Source organism: Ziziphus jujuba, chromosome 1, assembly GCF_031755915.1.
Source record: "Ziziphus jujuba cultivar Dongzao chromosome 1, ASM3175591v1".
Classification (NCBI taxonomy): Eukaryota; Viridiplantae; Streptophyta; class Magnoliopsida; order Rosales; family Rhamnaceae; genus Ziziphus; species Ziziphus jujuba.
Window position 1 is genome coordinate 34211687 of NC_083379.1, and position 21478 is coordinate 34233164.

General features: G+C 33.8%; 2 protein-coding genes across 2 annotated transcripts; one reads left to right on the forward strand and one right to left on the reverse strand.

Annotated features, from left to right (window-relative positions):
- Positions 1 to 4768: 4768 nt before the first annotated feature.
- On the reverse strand, positions 4769 to 7342 carry LOC107435929 (G-type lectin S-receptor-like serine/threonine-protein kinase At1g11330). Its single transcript, XM_060813859.1, has 6 exons — positions 6979 to 7342; positions 6138 to 6346; positions 5804 to 6004; positions 5464 to 5702; positions 5174 to 5324; positions 4769 to 5074 (listed from the first exon to the last, which is right to left on the reverse strand). The coding sequence occupies exons 1-6, from the start codon at positions 7340 to 7342 to the stop codon at positions 4769 to 4771; spliced, it is 1470 nt and encodes a 489-aa protein (XP_060669842.1).
- Positions 7343 to 19687: 12345 nt separating this feature from the next.
- Positions 19688 to 20912, forward strand: LOC107435933 (protein BUNDLE SHEATH DEFECTIVE 2, chloroplastic). The gene is made up of 3 exons (XM_016047559.4): positions 19688 to 20077; positions 20180 to 20328; positions 20624 to 20912. Exons 1-3 carry the CDS (start codon positions 19952 to 19954, stop codon positions 20664 to 20666), a joined length of 318 nt encoding a protein of 105 aa, XP_015903045.1. The 5' UTR covers positions 19688 to 19951; the 3' UTR covers positions 20667 to 20912.
- Positions 20913 to 21478: the final 566 nt, after the last annotated feature.

The window sequence follows — 21478 nt, forward strand, 5'->3', positions numbered from 1 at the left end:
CCATTGAATTTGAAACATGAAAGTTGAAGCTTTTTAGTTCAGTATGAATAAAAGGTTAAACCTTTCTTTCTTGCAATTATGTTATAAATTTCATCCTAGAGTCTTTCTTACAATTATGTTATAAATTTCATCCTGGAGTCTTTCTTACAATTATGTTATAAATTTCATCCTGGAGCCATGCTACTTTTAATCACAAAATGGTCCCTTTTTTATTTTTTTTTATTTAATATTGTTGGTGTGGACATTTGAATTCGGGATCATTAACCAAAAAACTTTCCATTCAGAAAATCTTCTTTCTTTGTGAGAACAAATAAATAAAAATTTATTTTATTTTTGATATTGTTGGTGTGGGGATTAAAATTTGAGATCATTGACAATTTCATAAAATCTGTCCCCGTAGGAACTAGTCAAAACAATTTTTGTATCTTCTTTTAGTATAAGAGTTTTTATTTTTATTTTAGATTTGTTTTAGTCCGATAAGTTTTCTTTTCTAATTTTATTATCTTTAGGATCTCTTATAACTGCATCAAATAAAAATTTATAATTTGATCTTTCTCTTTTGAATCAATTTTTATTTGTTTTTCTTTGGAAAGTAAAGAAAGCGCTTTAAAATTTAAACTTGATGGTGGCTTTTTAGTAATTCATTGAATAAGTTCAAGAAATATAAAATTTCCATTGTCAGGATGTATGGATTCTCGAGAAGAGAGGAGCTGTGATGGTTCCTCCCGAACCGTCCGGATCCTACGAGTGAATAGAAAGTTGGATCTACATTGAATCTCACCTAAATTGCCCCATCTATCCTCTTAAGGAGAAGTTTGGTTTCAAACCCCAGTTAGAAATCCTTAGAAAAATAAAATAGGGCCCATCTATTACGTTTTCTACTATATATACATATATATAATCAGATTCAAATTAAATTTTTAATATCATATTAATTTTAGTTTTTTTTTTTAATTTATTTATTTTTTATTTTTATTTTTTTAACTCATATCAATGACTAAAACTTAAAATTACTTTTACTAATTATTAGGAGTCAACAGGGTTCATTTTCCTTATGTAAAGTTTTAGTTTGTTAATAAATATTTTTAAATTTTAAATCTTAACTTTAATGTGATCTAAAAACTAATAAAAAAAACTTATATTAAAATTGTCAGGACCCGTCCAGAATTCATTCTCGGAACCCTAGACAAGCCCTGATCCTAGGGAAATACCATCGAACCTTCCAACGGAAAATCCGGCAGCACCTCCCCTAAGGGTTGGACTAACCAAAAATTTCCTGTACTGAAAACGCACTTCTATGTTCATCCCCTTATTCCTCCCACAATACTACAAATTTATTCTACAAATTTCAGCACTTCAAAATAAATAACAGTAACTCAGTGCATAATTAACAACTACACGTCCAATACAGTATACAGAGCATTATACAATAAATGTGGAATTTATACAATGACATATAAAGAAGTAATACAAGATAGAGAGGAAAAAGGGAAGAAATACTTCGTGGACTTCCGGCAATGAACTGAGACTTTGGGTTCGTCCCGGACAATCAACGTCTCCTAACCTGGACCTAGGGGAATGGAATTTAAACGTGAGATGCTAATCATCTCAGTGAGTGACCCTATCTACTGAACACCTTTAATATTAATAGTATAACAAATAAAGGGATTTGATTAATACCAGCAATTAAATAGATAAATAAATAATAAACAATTGAAGTAATATTTTCTCTTAAAACCCTCACTATTCACTCCGTTGGAAATGTTCCCCTTTTAAAACATTTTCACAAAACCCGATATTCATACTTCCCAAAAACCAAGGGATCAACCATTTGATAAACAATAAATAAATAAATAAATACCCCAATATATAATTAAAATGTAATAAATTATAATAAATAATTTTTGAACACCTTTGGGGTTTGAAACTTTATCTGAAAATTACACTTAACGCACCACACCATATACCAGTGATACCCTCCGATACCCAGCGTCCCGAGCACCGACTGGCGGGGAGATTAAAAAGAGAAACTTGCAAACGGCACTTCGGCGTCCCGACAGTACCGCTACTGAAACCGTCATCCCGGCCAAAGGAGGGGCGGCTGTGGCCAATATCAAACTTGCCTACCCACGGTCCAATGGCAACCACGGGAGACATAATACTTGCGCGCTAAACCACGTGTACATACACCAGACCACCAATACTGTATGAGTGCATCTAAAATAATTATTAAACCAACCATACCGTTTTCCAAAATTTCCGTGGGAAATATATTAAATTTTCACACTTACCATCCCACATATTTTTATTTAACAACCCGGTACGAAAACATCGATAACAAATAAACCATAATTTTCTCGTAATACGAGGTTCAGCAGAATAAATACCGTGGGCATAATTATAAAAATTAAACCACCACTTTAAACAAATATTTTCATAAAATATTTAAACCAATTATGCCCAAAATAATACTTAAAACCACATACGACTATTACCGAAATATACTTTGCTCATGCATAATAAATAAATTAAATCACAATAAAACCATAACTAAATTGTACCACATGAGCATAATTTAAATACCAATTAAACATAATTAATTGCCCAAAATATTTTTAAAAGTGGGTCACTCACTTGAAGCATGCAATTAAACCATGATCCACCATGGGATCAATTCCATGACTCACCCGTACTCCTAGAACACAGTTCACACACAGTCAAATAAATTAATATTTTATTCGGGTAAATAATACTCGGTACCTGGGGGGTTAAACACAAACGTTAACCAAAATGGTCGAATAATATACCGAATCGAAGCTCGTGGAACGAGGATCACGGATTCGGTCTTACTTTCCGGAGATCGGACCCGAGGGGGTCAGAATCTCGCTGGAAAGCTTTCGGAATTCGACTCCGTAATGCTCCCAAACCATCGTGAATTGGCGGAAAAGGAGGCCGGATTTGGATTCAGGAGGTCGGAAACAGTGGACAAGGACCGGCAGGGCAACTGGATACTCGTCGGAATAGTAACTTCCGGCGAGCTGCCACGGTCACCGGCAACCGTCGCCGGCGGCGGCTCGTACGGTGGCTGTTGCTTGAGATTTTTGACAGTTTTGTAGATCGAGGGAAGAGGGTTCCAATGGGACCGGCGGTGAGGCAAACGGAGGCCGGACGGTGGAGAAATCAGGGTTTGAAGATTTTCGGCCCCTCGCCGGAAAAGCTCCGATCCCAGCGCGTCGAAGGTCAGGTGGCCGTGAAATTTGGTGGGCTGGCTGGAAATGAGGAGGTGGTGAGGGGTGGCTGGCACGTGTGGCCAAAAAACGGCCGGAAAAGGGGTCAAACGGCGGTGGCTAGCGGTGGAGGGAACAATCGCGGCTGAGCTTCGGTGCCTCGATCCGGGCGCGTCCGGCGGTCGGCGGTCGTGAAATTTTGGGGTTTGGCCGGAAATGAGGAGAGGCTTCCGTCTGGCCAGCGCGTGTAACGAGAATCGGCCGAAAAATTGGTCGGAATCCGACGGCAGGTCGGTTTCTCTCTCTCTCTCTCTCTCCTCTCTCTTCCCCGAGATTTTTGTCAAATAAAAGCCACAATGGTGACACTGTTCATCCACGTGGACCAATCAGGTGACGACACATGGCATTTCACTGTTCATAGACTCAAAAACATTAGAATATTACGGTATCTGGCAAACTTCACGCGTCCATAACTTTTTAACCGGATGTCCGTTTTAAGTGTGCCGCTAGTCTGTGAACTCGTATCGACGAGCATTTCACAACCATGCATGAGTCAAAGCTCATTTCCCCATAAATAAAAAGTCAACTCCGGTACCGCTTGGACAGTTTGGACCTCAACTTGTTTTGCTCATAACTTTCAAACCGTAGCTCCGTTTTCAACGTGCTACTAGTCTACGAACTCATGCCAACGTGTACTTCGTAACGGTACCTCAGTCAACCTAGAATTCCATCCGGGTCAAAAAGTCAACTTTTGACCCCTTCGATCAACAGTCAACAGTCAACCTCGGTCAACGTGCAAAAATTCCGACATGATTTGGGATGGGGTGTTACAAAAATTATCATATTGTCTTTGTCTTAACTTAACTATATATATGTATATATATATATTTGTTCATGCATTTGTTTTCTGAAAAAGCCTTTACATACGAAACTTTTCTTTCTTACTCATCAATAGTGATGACTGATAAAACATTTTTGACAATTTGTTCTACATTCTGTTTTGGTTGATTTGGTATTTGAAATAAGTTATCAAATATGCTGTACATTTATATATGTTTAATTTTGATAAAGCTACATTTATGAAAATTTCAAACCCTTTGTTTATGACAGATCGATTATTTTCAGTTATTTTATTTTATTATTTTTCTGGTAAATTAGACTTCATCCTTGTACTAGTTTTCAAGCCCTTTTGCTAGCAAGATGACACAGAGCATTTGCAATCTTATTATATAGATTCTAAATTTAAAATTTAAAATAAAATAAATAAATAAATAAATAAAAACCAACTAGTTAGCAAACAATGCCATACAAATTATAAGCCCTGACCAATCCTTCTAGGAAAAAAGATTTCAGTTGAACGACAAATCACCTAAGCATTTTAATGTTGTCTATCACGTTCAAAGTATTTGAGTCCTATAAAATAAATAAATGTTATGTGTCCTAAACTTGAAATTGTTCGCCTAAAGTAACCGAATCTAAGAACTTTTACAAACCAAGAAGTGACTACCAGAACGGTTAAAAATGTTGGAACTCAAAAGATGTTATCTTGCTTCGACTAGTGAAATTGATGCAAGATTTGGAAAAGGATTTTGCCTTGTTGAAATTGAACTACCATCTGCTGCTGCATTTAGAAGAGTAGTATATGCAGGCTGTTTAGGCTCACGTAAACTCTCCCTTTCACTGCTCAACATGAATACTAGATCCCACATGTTTGGCCTGTCTTCATTTTCTTGAACACAAAACAGACCCACCTGGATGAACATGACTACGTCATTCATAGGACATGAATCACCTAATGTTTGATCGATTAACTCTGTGCATCTCCCATCTTTCCATAACTCCCAAGCCTTCATAGATTTCACATTGTAAGTTAACAATGTCAATAAAACAAATAGCTACTTAAAAAGTAGAAGAGTTCCAAGTCAAGGCCCTGTTATATCACTTACATATCCTAGTAAGTTCATTGAGCAGTTTGGTTCATGAAAAGTTGCATTCTTCTTGCCACTCACAATCTCCAACACAGTCACTCCAAAGCTAAATACATTGGATTTTTTTGAGAAAAGGCCATGCACTGCGTACTCCGGAGACATGTAGCCACTGGTCTCAATGCTAAAAGAAGAAGAATACAAAGTAAAACTGTAATTTTGCTGCTTATAAATAAAGAATATCTTGTAAAATAAGCATGCTCACTCCAATCATGTTAAATTTCATTTTTCAATGATGTAAGGTTACTTACTATGTTCCAGCAACCCTCTTCGTTTTGATTTTGCTTTCATCCTCAAAAAGAATTCTTGCCATGCCAAAATCTGATATTTTGGGGTTCATGTAGTCATCCAATAGGATACTGCTAGTTTTGAAATCACGGTGAATAATTCTTAATCTTGAGTACTTGTGAAGGTATAGAAGTCCTTGAGCAATCCCTTCAATGATGTATTTACGTTTCGTCCAGTCCAGTAGCAGTTTGTTTACTGGATCTGCATTAGTTTGCAAATTCCACCAAATGACATGAATCAACAAAATGGAAAAAAAAAAAAAAAGAGATAAAGAAATGAATAGGAATCCATGAATACACAAACAAAGATGAAGGAATCCAAGCTTCTGTTGGGCATGTACTCATAGATTAAGATCTTTTCCCCTTGCTCAATGCAACAACCCAAAAGCTTGACAAGATTTCTGTGCTGTACCTTACAAATTAATTGTACCTCATTCTTGAACTCTACTAATCCTTGTCCAGAATATTTTGAAAGCCTTTTCATTGCAATTTCATTACCTTGTAGCTTCCCCAATAAAAAGACTTTTATTTCATCTAAGAATATATATAATATTATCCCATAGTTCTGGCATTCAATTTTCTGTCAGTTTGAAGACTGAGGAAGAAAATGGAAAAGGAAAATGTGTTATAACAAATACCTTATAAATAGGTCCAAAACCACCCTCTCCAATCTTATTACAAGCTGAGAAATTATCAGTGGCTGCCACTACACTAATAAAATTAAGCAGGGAAAGCTCATGATCATTCTTCCTCCTGAGCTCAATAACATCTTCTATGTTAGGATCATTGTTTGGACTTAACTGGGATGCATGAACTTCTCCTGTGCCTACTTGAATCCCATTTATTCCTGTCAGTATGGAGAAATTTTTCATCAGAAGGAAACTTTTTAAAATTGTGAACCAATTATGAAGTTGGAGTTGGTACCTGAACAGTTGCACTTTCTCCATCAGTGAAACAAAAGTTTGATACAAATCATCAAGATCAAGGGAATCAGCAGAGCTATGACAATTAATAGTATCTTCCTCTTTTTCTCATGACCTGAAGAGAGAAAAGAATTGAACACTGTCAAATTTTACCTAGACAAAGAAAATTAAGTTAATTACTCACATCATGTCCTCACATAACTACCTTTAATCATAATTAGAGTTGTTTGTCTCAAAACTTCATGACCATAGATTCAAAATCTTACAAGATTTAGAATCATTTTCGTGCACATTGATGCTATTGTTTCCTCTTCTTATGTTGTTTAGGAGATCATCTTTATCTCCATAGAAAAGTTAACACTGAGTCTACCATAATCATTAGCATCTTCATCTTTTTCTCATGATCTAAAGAAAGAAAAGAATTGAACAGTGTCATATTTTACACAGACAAAGGAGATTAAATTAATTACTCATATCTCTTCCTTACATAACTTTATTTAATCATATTTAGAGTTGTTTCTCTTAACACTTCATGATCATTGATTCAAAAGCTTACCAGATTTAGAATCATTTTCATGCACATAGATGCTTCTGTTTCCTCTCCTTATGTCATTCAAAAGATCATTTTTATTTCCACAGAAAAGTTCACACCGAGTCCCATTATCCATCGAAGAAATATATGCAACACATGAACAGTTGCACCTGCATGCTTGCTCACAATCACTGGTACCTGTACTGGCTGGCCAACTAAAAAGCATTGAACTTAGGATTGATCCTTTGATAATGTCTGAGAAATTATTTCCATCTTTGTACATCATTGGCGTTGATACCAAGCATCCTGTAGAATTGTGTGGCAATGTGGTATCACATATAGAGTAGCTTACACTAGAAACCTTTAGGCCCTCAATCAGGAACTCCATAATTGTCCCATCTAAAGCTAAAACAAACCATCTAAGTATGTTACTTTCTTTGTTGTGGAAAGTAAGAATTTTGGCTGCTTTTTGATATATAGCTAAAATTGTATTGATTATCGAATGAGCTTTGGAAAAAGAATCTAAAATGACTTCCATCCCAAAATCCAATCTGCTAGTAAGCATGATCTTGGCGCCAGACATTGGATTTTATTAGGTCTACCATATCAAGGCCTAGAAAATAGAGACCTATGTTTGGATCAGAGGGGCTTAACCATGATAAAAGATACTGCTGTCTTTCTCTATCTGCGTTATCTTTGTTAAACTATCCCAAGCTCATTCCAAGTAGAAGTCTATCAGTTGGGTAATCAAAACTCTGCCATATGGTCTTCCCTGATTCCTTTATAATCAGATTTCCCGAATCAAGAATTTTTGTGCTTTTTTTTATTACTTGTTGGTCCTTCTCCATTGTTGACAATATTTGGAATAGACATTCTATCACTCAAGACCAAGTTTCCATCATACCTTATGTAGAGAACTCTTGTGGAAACCCCAAGGTGAATTTCTCGGTTTGAAACCCAAACTGGTTTTCTGTTTCTGTCATTCTTGAACCAGTTTCCCGGGTACCCAAACCTTGATTTACTTCGTGTAAAGATGCCAAGCTCAAACACCCCACCAGCAGAAACCAATGTTTCATTGCTGTGTAGAGTCTTTGCATCTATAAGTGTATCTAAGGCATATAATGAGCCAAGGAAACAAAAGAAGAAAAGATAAGCTTTGGATGTTTTCATTTTCATGTCAGACACACAAAAGAGACAGAAACAAACAGTTTAAGTAGCATGTTATAGTTGGGAAACAAAAAGAGCATACAACTACACATGGTTAGCATCTTCAAAAAAGGTGGCCTGTTTTGTCGTGTTTTCTACTTCTCTTAATTTTTTTTTCTTTTTTGGGAAAACTAATTCTGAAATTGAAAACAAAGAACGCTTCTCTATTGTTTTGTGGAAAACATGGATAATAGCTTTCCAATAGAGAACGTGGTAAATAAAAGAGCTAATAACTTCCAATCTGACATGCTTTTTAACTCATATCGTTTCTATTATCTTGTCTGAAATATACAATGAACTTGTCAGCCCGCATAACAAAAAAATAAAGAAAGTTAATAGTTGACTTGGTTGGTAAGTAATCTCACTATACATCTAGCAAGACATTAAATGTTTGTATTAAAATAAAAATTTCTTAACTAAATTTCCATAGCCTATGTGATATTATCTTATTTCTTGGAGAAAATAAGGATTTTCATTCCCTATCAACTGGATAGAGGTGTATGTAACTAGTAATAAAATTAGTAAAAGGGGCATATCAAAGAAATTTCACAGCATTTTCTTGATACAGAAATGCTACCATTATAATGAAACAAAAATTTTTGTAAATATACGTGGAACTGCTAGTCAATGGAGCGATGGAGTGGATGTAGCATCAATACAAAAAACATGTATGACTTACTAATTGGAACAACATCTTGAGGATATGTCTTATCTACTAACTAATAAATTTTCCATATTTTCCATGATAGCATCAAATTTGTTAAAGTTGGTGTCCTGAATTCTTATTGACCCTATCCGAAAAACTCGCGGTGCGACCTATTTGGTGAAATTTATTTTGAGGAAAAAAATTAGGGCCCTATGGTTGTAGCAGAGGTCGAGGGTCGATAGGCCTGAGACCGTATAATATATATTTATTTTCGTACATACCTTTCCAATTTTAAAGTTTATCTTGTCCATAAAATATATATTTATTTTTAGGGGTTTTCGGAAGTATTGAGTTTTTGCCTCTCTATTTGCTCACCTTTTATACCAATCTTTATTAATAAAAATTTTGCCTCTCTTTGCCTGTGGTTTTTTCTCGTCAATATTCCATGTAAATCTATGTGTGTTTTGTTTATATTCTTCTATTGCTATTATTTTTGTTCTATTTTTTGTAACAAGTGTATCAGAGCCATGCTCGATTTCGACAATGGCAACTATAAAGTATGATATTCCGCTATTGGATCGCGAAACCATATTTGAGTTATGGCAAGTCAAGATGCAGGCTATTCTTGCACAGATGGATTTGGAAGATGCACTATTAGGGTTTGATAACATGCTCTCGTCTTAGACTGCAAAGGAGAAACAACATAAGGATCGTAAAGCCCCTAACTCAAATTCAACTTCATCTCTCTAATCAGATTCTGCAGGAAATTTTGAAGGAGAAAACTGCCGCTGTATTATGGCTGAAATTGGAGCAATTGTGCATGACAAAAAGTTTGACTAGCAAATTGCATTTAAAGTAGCGATTGTATTCTGATCATATGTCTGAAGTACGACTTTGGTTGATCATTTAACTGTCTTTAAGGAAATTGTTACTAATTCAGAGGCTATGGAGGTTAAGTATGATGACAAAGATTTAGGGTTGATTTTGCTATGTTCGCTGCCTTCTTCATATTTGACTTTTAGAGATACGATTTTGTATAGTCGTGATACTCTTACTTTAGAAGAGGTTTATGATGCTTTGTTCTCTAAGGAAAAGATGAAGCAGCTTGTTGTGGGATTCGAGACTCGAGTAGAAGGTCTTGTTATTTGAGGTAGGACACAAGAGAGGAATTTTGGTGGTGACAGGAGAGGCATATCAAAATCTAGCAATAAGAAAAAGGTGTGTGGGCACTACAAGAAGAAAGGGCACATTAAATTAGAGTGTTATAAATTACAGAATAAGAATAAGTGAGCTACTGCTAATCGAAAGGGAAAACAACTGGAAAATTCTGGTCAAGCCAGTGTTGCAGAAGACAATTACAGTGGTGGAGAGCTTCTTGTCATTTCTAATAATAACTCGAAACCTTGTGATAAGTTTATTGTAGATTCTGGCTATACGTTTCATATACATCCGAATCGGGATTGGTTTGCAACATACGAAACTGTATCTAAGGATGTGTGTTGATGGGAAATAATGCATCTTGTAAGATCACAAGTGTTGGAACAGTTAGGATTAAGATGTTTGATAGAGTTGTTAGGATAACTAGGGGATGTGAAACACGTCCCAGATCTCAAAAGGAATCTCATCTCATTGAGTACTCTTGACTCGAAAGGATACAAGTACACCGGTGAAGGTGGAGCTCCAAAGATTAGCAAAGGTGCTCTTGTTGTGATGGAATGGTAGAGAAAATCTACCAAATTATATGTTTTGCAGGGCTCTACTGTTACAGGTGATGCATCTATTGCTACATGTTCTTTGTTAGATGGTGATGTCACTAGGCTTTGGCATATGCATCTTGGTCACATGAGTGAAAATGGTATGGCTGAGTTAAGTAGAAGAGGACTTCTAGGCCGTCAAAGCATTAGTAAATTGGAGTTTTATGAGTGTCTTTGGGAAGTATACGAGAGTCAGATTCATAAAAGGTATTCACGACACCAACAGGATACTTGATTATATACATTCTGACCTATGGGGACCATCTAAAGTGCTTTCTAAATGAGGTGCTAGATATATGTTGACCATTATTGATGATTTTTCTAGGAGACTTTGGGTGTTCTTTCTAAAATAGAAAAGTGAAGCCTTTGCTACGTTTAAAGATTGACGAATATGATAGAGAAGCAACTAGGGAAGCAGATAAAATGTCTTTGCACTGAGAATGGCTTGGAGTTTTATTCTAATGAGTTTAATGTCCCATGCAAGTCAGAAGGAATTGTGAGACACCATACGGATCGTAAAACTCCACAACAAAATGGTGTAGTAGAGCAGATGAATAGGATAATAATGGAGAAAGTACGGTGTATGCTTTCTAATGCTGGTTTACAAAGTCGTTTTAGGCTAAAGCAGCTTCTACAGCTTGGTTTCTCATTAATCAGTATCCTTCAACTGCTATTGCCAAAAGGACTCCTTTAGAGGTATGGTCTGGTACTCCTGCTGATTACTCTAATTTGAAGATTTTTGGATGTCCTTCATACGTTTATGTTGATAATGGAAAAGTAGAACCCAGATCTATTAAGTGTATTTTTCTGAGTTATAAATATGGTGTTAAAGGATATAAATTCTGGTGTCTTGAAACCAGTAAGATCATAATAACAGAGATGTTGTTTTTTATGAAAGTGCTATGTTACGAGATTTGCCTTCTAGTACTAACTCTGGTGATACAAGTAAGCCAAAATCTAGTACATAGGTAGAGTTTCAGCTTGGGTCAGGATCTACATAAGAGTTTTCACCTCAACCTAGTTCAGAGACACATGATGGTGCTGTCTCTACACCACCACCTCCAGCACCATAGTATTTGATTACTAAATATAGAGCTAGAAAAGATGTTAGACCTCCACAATTGTATGCTGAGGCTGATTTGATTACCTATGCCTTAAATGTAGCGAGAGTATCGATTCAAATGAAGAACTTTCTACTTATTCAAAGGCCATTAATTGTGATGATTCTGGTAGGTGGATGATTGCTATGCAAGAGGAGATAAAGTCTTTACACAAGAATGGCACATGGGAATTAATAAGATTGCCCAAGGGTAAGAAGGCTGTTCATTGCAAATGGGTGTTCAAAAGAAAGGAAGGGATACCTGGAGTTAAAGAAATCAGATATAAGGCAAGACTAGTTGCAAAGGGTTATAGTCAGGTTCCAAGTGTTGACTTCATAGATGTGTTTTCACTAGTTCCAAAGCATAGTTTAATTAGAGCTTTGCTTGGTATTGTGGCGTTGCATGATTTTGAACTTGAGCAGCTAGATGTGAAGACAACATTTTTACATGGTGAACTTGAAGAGGACATCTAGATGCAATAACCAGAGGCCTTTGTAGTTTCAGGTAAAGAAGACTATGTGTGCCTATTGAAAAAGTCTCTTTATGGTCTGAAACAGTCTCCCAAGCAATGGTACAAGAGGTTTAACTTATTTATGATCTCTAATTGTTTTAAGAGATGCAATTATGACAGTTGTGTTTATTTTAAGAGGAGTAATGATGGGTCGTTTGTTTACTTACCCTTGTATGTGGATGACATGTTGATAGCAGCCAAGGATAAGAGAGAGATAAGAAACGTTAAAGCCCAACTTAGTGGAGAGTTTGAGATGAAAGATTTGGGAGTGGCGAAGAAGTTTCTTGGAATGGAGATTCTTAGAGATAGACAGGCAGGCAAATTGTATCTAAGTCAGAAAGGGTATATTGAGAAAGTTCTTAGTAGATTCAATATGGAGAATGCAAAACCTGTTAGTACACCATTAGCAGCTCATTTTAGGCTTTCATCTGCTTTATCTCCACAATCAGATGATGATGTTGACTATAGGTCTCTAGTTTCATATTCTAGTGTAGTGGGATCTCTCATGTATGTTATGGTTTGTTCACGTCTAGATTTAAGATATGCAGTCAGTAGATACATGCTGAATCCTGGTAAAGAACATTGGAAAGCAGTTCAATAGATTTTCAGATACTTGTATGGCTCTTCAAATGTTTGTTTACAGTTTGGGAGGACTAGAGATAGAGTAATTGTGTATGTAGATTCTGATTTTGCTAGAGACTTAGATAAAAGAAGATCTGTCACTGTATATGTGTTTACTGTTGGTGGCTGTGCAATTAGTTGAAAAGCTACTTTGTAGAATATAGTTGCATTGTCAACTGTATTACTCCTAGTGATATTGGGTATGTAGATTCTGATTTTGTTGGAGACTTATTTTGTGCGTGATGTTATTACTTGTGGTGATATTGTTGTCAGCAAGGTTAGTACGCATGATAATCCTACTAACATGATGACCAAGGCACTTCCAGTAGCCAAGTTTGAGCATTTCTTGGACTTGGTCGGTGTTCATTGCTAAGCTTTGCCCTTAGGGGCCTTTATGAAAGAGAGTGGTAGCTTCTATCGAAGATTTGAGTTTTGTGTTTTTTCATTCCGTATATGGTATTCGTGTCAAGGTGGAGATTGTTAGAGTTGGTGATCCGAATTCTTATTGACCCTACCCGAAAAGCTCGTGGTGCAACTCGTTTGGTAAAATTTATTTTGAAGAAAAAAATTGAGGCTCTAGGGTGGTAATGGAGGTCGAGAGCCAATAGGCCCAAGACCGTACAATATATATTTATTTTCGTACGTACCTTTTCAATTTTAAAGTTTATCCCGTCCATACAATATATATCTATTTTCAGGGGATTTTCGGATGTATTGAGTTTTTGCCTCTCTGTTTGCTCACCTTTTATACCAATCTTTATCAATAAATTTTTTACCTCTCTTTGCCCGTGGTTTTTTTTGGATCAAAAATTTTCCACATAAATCAATGAGTGTTTGGTTTTTATTCTTCTATTGCTATTATTTTTGTTCTATTTTTCATAACAAAATCAATATGAATTGCAATAAAATTCAAAGTCTTAGTTGACAAAATGAAATAAATTTATTTTAAATTATGTAGTTTGAAGTCTCTTGAAAATATTATTTGAAGATTTGGTCTGTTGCAAAGGGGAACATATGACGACAAAAATAAATATATAAATACGCCACCTCGTTTATTAACCTGGCTTATCTAATTATAGTTGACTTTGAAAGATGAAAGTTAAACCTTTCTTGTTTGTTATGAATAAAAAGTTAGAACCTTTCTTTCTCAATTATGTTATAAAATTTCATCTTGGAGCTATACTACTTTTAGTCAAAAGATTATATTGGTGTAGGAAATTGAGCTTGAGGTCATTAATGGAAAAACTATCCTTCAAGGACATATCTCCGTTTGAGGGAACAGCACGTGCAGGCAACACAAAAACAATTTCCCACAGAGAGTTTTTATCCCTTCAAGGACATATCTCCTCATTTCCATGCAAATTCTTTCCAGGTTTAAGGGTGTCCAAAGCATGAGATGTTGGAAGAAAACAAAAGAAAATATGAATGAAAATTGAAATTTGGGATGTTTTCATCACGTCAGATCCAAAAACAAGAAAGTAGAAGCAAATAGTTTAACATACACAACAAATTAAGCAAAAAGCATATTAGGTTCTTACGTTGCGGAGAGAAGCTTTCATTTGAATATGTCATGCACATGCATATTCATCATTTTGCAAATGGTTGATGAGGTTTGTTTTCATTTTCAAGAGAAAAATGGTAATTAAAATGTAAGTGGTGAATTTGAACTGTTTAAACAAACTAATATTTCTAAAACCTACATGTTTTTCAACTGTTTTTATAAATCAAATCTATAATTTGAATCTTGTACATAGAGGAAATGGTAAGCTGCAACTACTAAAAAAAAATTTAAAAAGGAAATTTGGTAGCACATTCATTTCATGATGCAAAAAGAAATCCGTTCATATGTAAAACCTTCAAATGTATGGAGATTAGAGAAGCTAAAACAATTTCTTTGGCTGCGTGTCACATCTACTAGTTGTTATGTTCTCCATATATTTTTATGACCCATCAATCGAAATCAAGACAAACATTATACATATATATATATATATATATATATATATTATGTTCCAACAAAAATTAATTGGTTCTGTAATTAAATAAATTCAAAGTCTTCGCTGAAGAATGATTACCAATATACACTTTTATAGTTTGAATTTGAGGGTATAGCATTAAGTTTGTAAGATTAAAAAAAAAAAAAAATGAACCTTTCCTTTCCTTATGAATCATCATATAATCCCAAAAAAAAAAAAAAAAAAAGCTAATTACCTAACCAATTAATATAATTTTATAAATACACCTTATTATCATATCATACTAAAATGGGAAAAAATCACTAAACGCCCTCAGGTTTCCTAAAAAATCATTAAACCCCCTCAGGTTTCAGATTTATCATTAAACACCTGTTAAAGGTAACGGACAAAGGGTTAATTTGGTCAGTTCATTTATATTTTATATATAAAAAAACAAAGAGTAAAAAGTGATTTTGAAGAAGAGTGATGTGAGTTACCTTGATTTGCACGTTTGCACCCTTCTCAATATATGACAACTTTCTAGATAGCAAAAAGAAAAATAAAAATAAAATTTTATCAACCCAAACAAATTCATCTTTGTGGTTTCCACGATGAAGAAGAGAAACAGTTGATGAGGGGGCTTAAAACCTTGAGCAGAAACCTTCAGAAATTCATACAAATTTCAGGTTTGTCTACATTTTTTTTTATTCCGTTTTTATGGTTTTCTTTATTTTGAATATATATGGGGATTTTAAAGGATTTATTTTAAGGCTGTTAAATTAGTACTTAATAAAAACCCTTTATTGAAGAAATTTGAGTTTTTCAAATTCTTTCAAAGATGGACTATTCGAAACATATTGTTGAGGGAGAAATTTTTGAGGTTTTTTTTCTTTGTTGGTTTATAATTTCTTCCATTTGATTGTACTGTCATTGCTTGAAATTTTGTTAGTCCTTGTATTTTTTTTTTCTTCCATTTGATTGTACTGTCATTGCTCGAAATTTTGTTAGTTCTTGTATTTTTTTCTTTTTTTCTTCTCTTCTTTCTTTCTACATACTAAATCCACTTTGTTTTGCTTTAGGATTATAGACACTTAAAAAAACAAATGATATATATATATATATATATATTGCTATGAAAAAAATGTGATAAAACTTTGTAGACATAATGAAGTACCGTAATATCCATAATGTAAAATTTTATTTTAAGAAATGGTACCTTGAATTTTCATATTTCAGCTTTATATTTTCCCTTCTGAATTGACTTATTTTTCTTTTAGGGTAAAATGAAGTTTGATGTAATTGTTCATGCTTTTGGTGAGATATACAAAATAGAAGATGTAGACCCTAATGATTTTAGCTTGGTTCGTCTATTATCTTATTCTAATTTAATATCTATTGGAGAGAGGATTATAATTGAGGATTATTTCAAGTTAGGGGTTGACATTCAGGAGCTAAAGGTAGGAAGTTTTTAAGTTTTGATAAAGATTTAACGGATTTATTTGAATTATTTGGAGAGAAAAGACAGAGGGAGATCCATGTACACATTGAATTAAATATATCTAATAACCAAATATCCTCTAAAACACAATCAACTCCAACCTCTAGTAGTCCAACCCAACCAAATTCAACCCTTCCCTTTACTAGTCTAAATCATTCAAATCAAGAACAATTGAGGACTAGTATAGACTTTGATGAGGAAGTTGAGTGGGAACAAGAATCTGAACATGAGGTGCATGTATTTGAGAATGGTAACATTGACTTAAAAGCAAGTGGTCAAGAAAGTGATGACACCTTATCTAGTTATGAATCTGTTGATAATGGTAGCTTAGGTAGTGATGCAAATGAAGGGACACCCACTTCTAGGATGGCTAGATATATGATAGGGAGGGAGGTTACAGAATCTACAAGGAAGATAGAGTTTCAAGAAGGTCAAATTTTTGAAGATGTTTATCATTTTAGGAAAATATTGAAAGATTATATGATCCAAGAAGGATTTACATTAGTTAGAGAGAAAAATGAAAAGACAAGAGTAAGTGCTAAATTTGGTACCTATAATTGTCCTTGGAGAATTTATGCCTCTCAATTGCCAGATGGTGTGAGATTTAAAGTCAAGATATGTAAAGAACAACATACTTGCATAAGGAAAACAAAAAATGCTAAGGTAACTTCTAATTGGATTGCAAGTAAACTTGAATCATTGATTCAATCAAATCCTAATGTCAAGATAAGAGTATTAGAGAATGAGTTAAGAACAACCTATGGGGTTAAATGTGATAAGCAGAAAATATATAGGGAAAAGAAGAAGGCTCTTGATAGGATGGAAGGGGACCATGCTGGGAGTTATAAAAAATTATATAAATATGCAAACATATTGATGATACAAAATCCTGGTACTATGGCATTGATAAAAGCTGCTAGACCAACCATAATTGACAATCCACAATTTCAAAGGTTTTTCCTTAGCTTTCCTGCACAAAAGCAAGGATTTTTTATTGGATGTAGGCCCTTTATTGGCCTTGATGGATGCCATTTAAAATGACCTTTCGGTGAAATTTTATTATCTGTTATGGCATTGGATGCAAATAGTGGGATATTTCCAATTGCAATATGTGTATATGAGGGGGAAAGCACAGAGACATGAGGTTGGTTTTAAATTTGTTAAATGAATATACTGGGGAAGCTGAAACTAAGATTATTTCATTTATGTCTGATAGACAAAAAAGAGTATTAGCAAGCTTGCAGTAAATTTTCCCTCAACATAAAACAAGATTTCGTGCAAGGCATATTTATGCCAATTTTAGAGGAAAATTTCCAGGTTTGAAGCTTATGGGTTTGTTTTGGGCAGCAACAAGGGCAACAAATGTTCAAGATTTTAAAAGGAATGTGGATGATATCAAGGTTGTTAAGGAGGATGCATATAAATGGTTAATGGAAATTCCTTTTTGCCATTGGTCTAGACATAGTTTTGATGAAAGTGTTAAAAATGACCATATCACAAATAATATGACTGAGAGTTTTAATAGTTGGCTTGGTGAAAGTAGATAAAAGCCAATAGTTACACTTATTGAAGATATAAGGAGGAAAGTTATGAAAATGTTGCAGAAAATGCATGAAAAGTTGGTCAACCACTATTCCTCCAAAAATTCAAAAAATGCTTGTGAAGACTCAAAAAGAAGGAGGTATATTAGACTCATATGGGTTGGGGGTGATGAATATGAAGTTATGGATAAAGCAACTCAAACTAGAGTTTATGTAGTTCATTTGTAGCAAAAAACATGTCAAATGGCAAATTAGTGGAGTCCCATGCAAGCATGTTGTGGCATGCATTACCTATAAAAGATTGAATTTTGAGCAATATATTGATCCCATGTTAATTAGAGAAGCTTATATTGAAACATACAAGTCAATGATACATCCAATCTCCGATAAATCAATATGGCCAAAGGTGGAGTGTGATGAGTTGCTGTCTCCAATTAGAAGAAGAATGCCAGGAGACCAAAAATTACTAGGAAAAGAGCAGCAGATGAGGGGGAGAAAAAGAAAAGGTCATTCACTCTCAAATGGACTTTGCAATGGATTTGGTCACAACAAAAGATCTTGTAAGGTGGCTAGCAATCAATTGAAGGTAAAATTAATTTTATTGTTGGTTTTGCATTATAAATTTATGGTATTTTTTTTTTAAACTCAATTTTTTTTTTTTTTTTTTGGAGTTCAATAGGAAACAATTCGGTATGGACCTTCCATTTCTCAACCAGGTATAAAATTTTCTTTATTTTCTTATTAACCTTTTTTTTTTTTTGTTGGAATTATTAACTTGCTTTTATGATATGCAACCAACATGTTTAGGAATAAGTCAAACTAACCAAGAACAAGATCAATGACGTGGGAGGAAATTCATTTCTTATGCTTTTCTATTTTGATGGCTGCTATTGAAGTTTTTTTTATGGCTATTAGTGAAATCTTTTGTATGAAGATCTATTCCTTTTGTAATTTTTTTATCACAAATATGGAGACTATTTTTTAATCCAATTATGATGGCTATAGTTATGTTGGCATACATGGAAGGATCTCTTTTTATTACACTACAAATGTTTGGATTATTACTCTTTCTTGTATGGTTTTTATCGTATGAAAGATTTGAACCTTTGATTATAAGAGATGATTATATCTAAATGCATATATTTCACATTTTGAATGTAACAATAAATGAAATATTTAATTAATGATTTAAACTTTGAATTTTTTTAGTAAGCATTTTATATGTGATATTTCATTTCATGTTCATAATTAATAAAATAAATATAAATATTAAAATTTTCAAAATTGGTAGAATAATTTTTTTTTAATACATGTACATACATATATAAGATAATATATATCATAATTTGTGCCACATATTGGTAAAAAAATTGTAACACAATGGTAAAATGATAAAATATTAAATTAATTTTAATTTTAATTTATTTAAAAATAAAATAGACTTTTATAGTTTAAATAAATTAAAATATAAAATTTGTTAACAGATGTTAATATCTAAGGAAATAATGATAAACTAAATACTTTAGAAAGGTGAATGATGTTTTATTATACCTCGAGGGATCAATGAAATTTTCTCTACTAAAATTGAGCAGATGACAATGACTAGTATTATTAATTTCGATTGATCAAATATCAATAAATATTTTCAAACAAAATAAAATTATTATTTACTATTTTTTAAATTTTAAAAATATTTTTAAAAAAATAAAAATCTTACTCAATACAGTTCCTTTTACACAAAATTTATTAAAATTTTAGCTCGTAAACTATCAAATTTTTGCATTAATAATGTTCTAATAGAAATAAAAAAAAAAAAACTGTTATTAAATATGTCCACCGAAAAGTAAATTAAAACAAAAAAAAAACAAAAAAAAAAAAGGAAATTTTTTTTTTTGGTCTTCTTTTTCCTAACATATAAAACAGCAGTTGCTATAAATTACAATCACTTCTCATCCTCTCGAACCCAGTAGTAGTGGTTCATTCTTCAACTCCATCTGCAAAAAGGAGACGTTATGATATTCGGTCCAGTGTCTTTTGAGCTCCGTTGAAAATTATTAACTTTACTTTCCCACTTGTTCGAAGTGAACTCTGAGCTTGTGCGAAATTGCACTCCAACTATTTGAAAAATCGACTGTGAGAAACTTCAACAAGAGAGCTGTAAGAACATGATTCCGAAGCAACTGCGCACGATGGCCACCGGTGCTGCCGTGATCCTGGGTGGAATTTTCACTCTAAATCTTGTTTCCTCTGCTACTATTGCAACTCTTCGGCTCGCCACCGAAGCCAAACGGGTAAACTATTCAAAAACCCCACCACCACCTAGCTCTTCAATCAAATTTCCCTTTCTTTTTGTTAATGTTGCTGATTTTATTCTTCCTGGGATTTTGTGGCAGAGAAAGGTTGCGTTGCCTTGTCGGGTTTGTAAAGGAAAAGGGTTTTACATATGCAGATTATGCAAAGGAAATGCCACCATACAATGGTCGCCTTTGTATGATCCAGTTGCCATCAACCCCTGTCTTTGCCCTACCTGTGATGGAAACAGGTTAGTCAAATTCTCTTTGAACTTACTGTTTGTATTAGTTTCTGCTTACCAAGTTTAAATTAAAGTACTTGGAAAGCATTTTTTTTTTCTTTTTTCTTTTTCCTTTTGCTATTGGATAAATTTATTATCCTTATTTGGGCTGCTAAACTTTGTCCCTTTTTTTTTTTTTTCTTTTTTTGAAAGGAAAAGAAGCCACCATAAGAAAATGTGTTAAAAGTTGCAAGTTTGGTTTGTTTCTGCATTAAAATCCATATGTGATTTTTTTTTTCTTCTATGTTTTTTCATGGAATTACAGGGTACAGCGCTGTCTTAACTGTCTAGGAAAAGGCTATGATTGAGGTGTAAGAGGAATTTTGAATTATTTTCATACCCTTGTAAGTGAAATTATGTTCCTTGTATATGGAGCTTTTCTTTGTCAATTACAAGTGCTTCCAAGCTGATACTTATTTTCCATTACTGCATCAAAAGCACTGCTGCCACTGACAGAGAGTAGATTAGGTTAAACAATTGCAATATAAAACATGCACCGCATGTTACATTAAAGGAATTTAATAAACAAAGTGCAATTATAAGATTTCATATTACTTTTGTTTTACTTTTTGTTGAGAGAATTTGCTTGACTTTTGGTCACTTCTATCTTTTATTTTCTAGAAAACAGAATATACTAAAAAAATTTAACGCTTCAACATCCATTTTGCGCATGAATCTTGGGAACTGAAATTAACAAATGCAGTGATGATGGCTAGAAAGGACCCCACAATGTTTTAATTACATGAACTGTTATTATTATTATTATATTTATAAAATATGTATATATATATATAGTTATAAGCATTTTATGTCAAAGTGATACTCCACCTAGAGTATTATCTGGTCTTTAAAGTCAAATGCTTAATAAGACATGGTGTTATTAGAATTGTGATTTCCTTATTAGCATTTTCAGTCTTAATATCCTTCTTTTTTCATCACTGCTATTAGAGTTACAAAATTCTTTTGACAAAATTTGATGCCATGTATTATATTACCATTCTATTTAATCGATATGTAAAATTAATTGTGTTGGTTAATGTGCAAGTGGCACCTAAATTTAGTACCATGTAGTGTCTTGGAGTGATTTCAACTCAAGCATTGTATGAGGAGAACGAACACC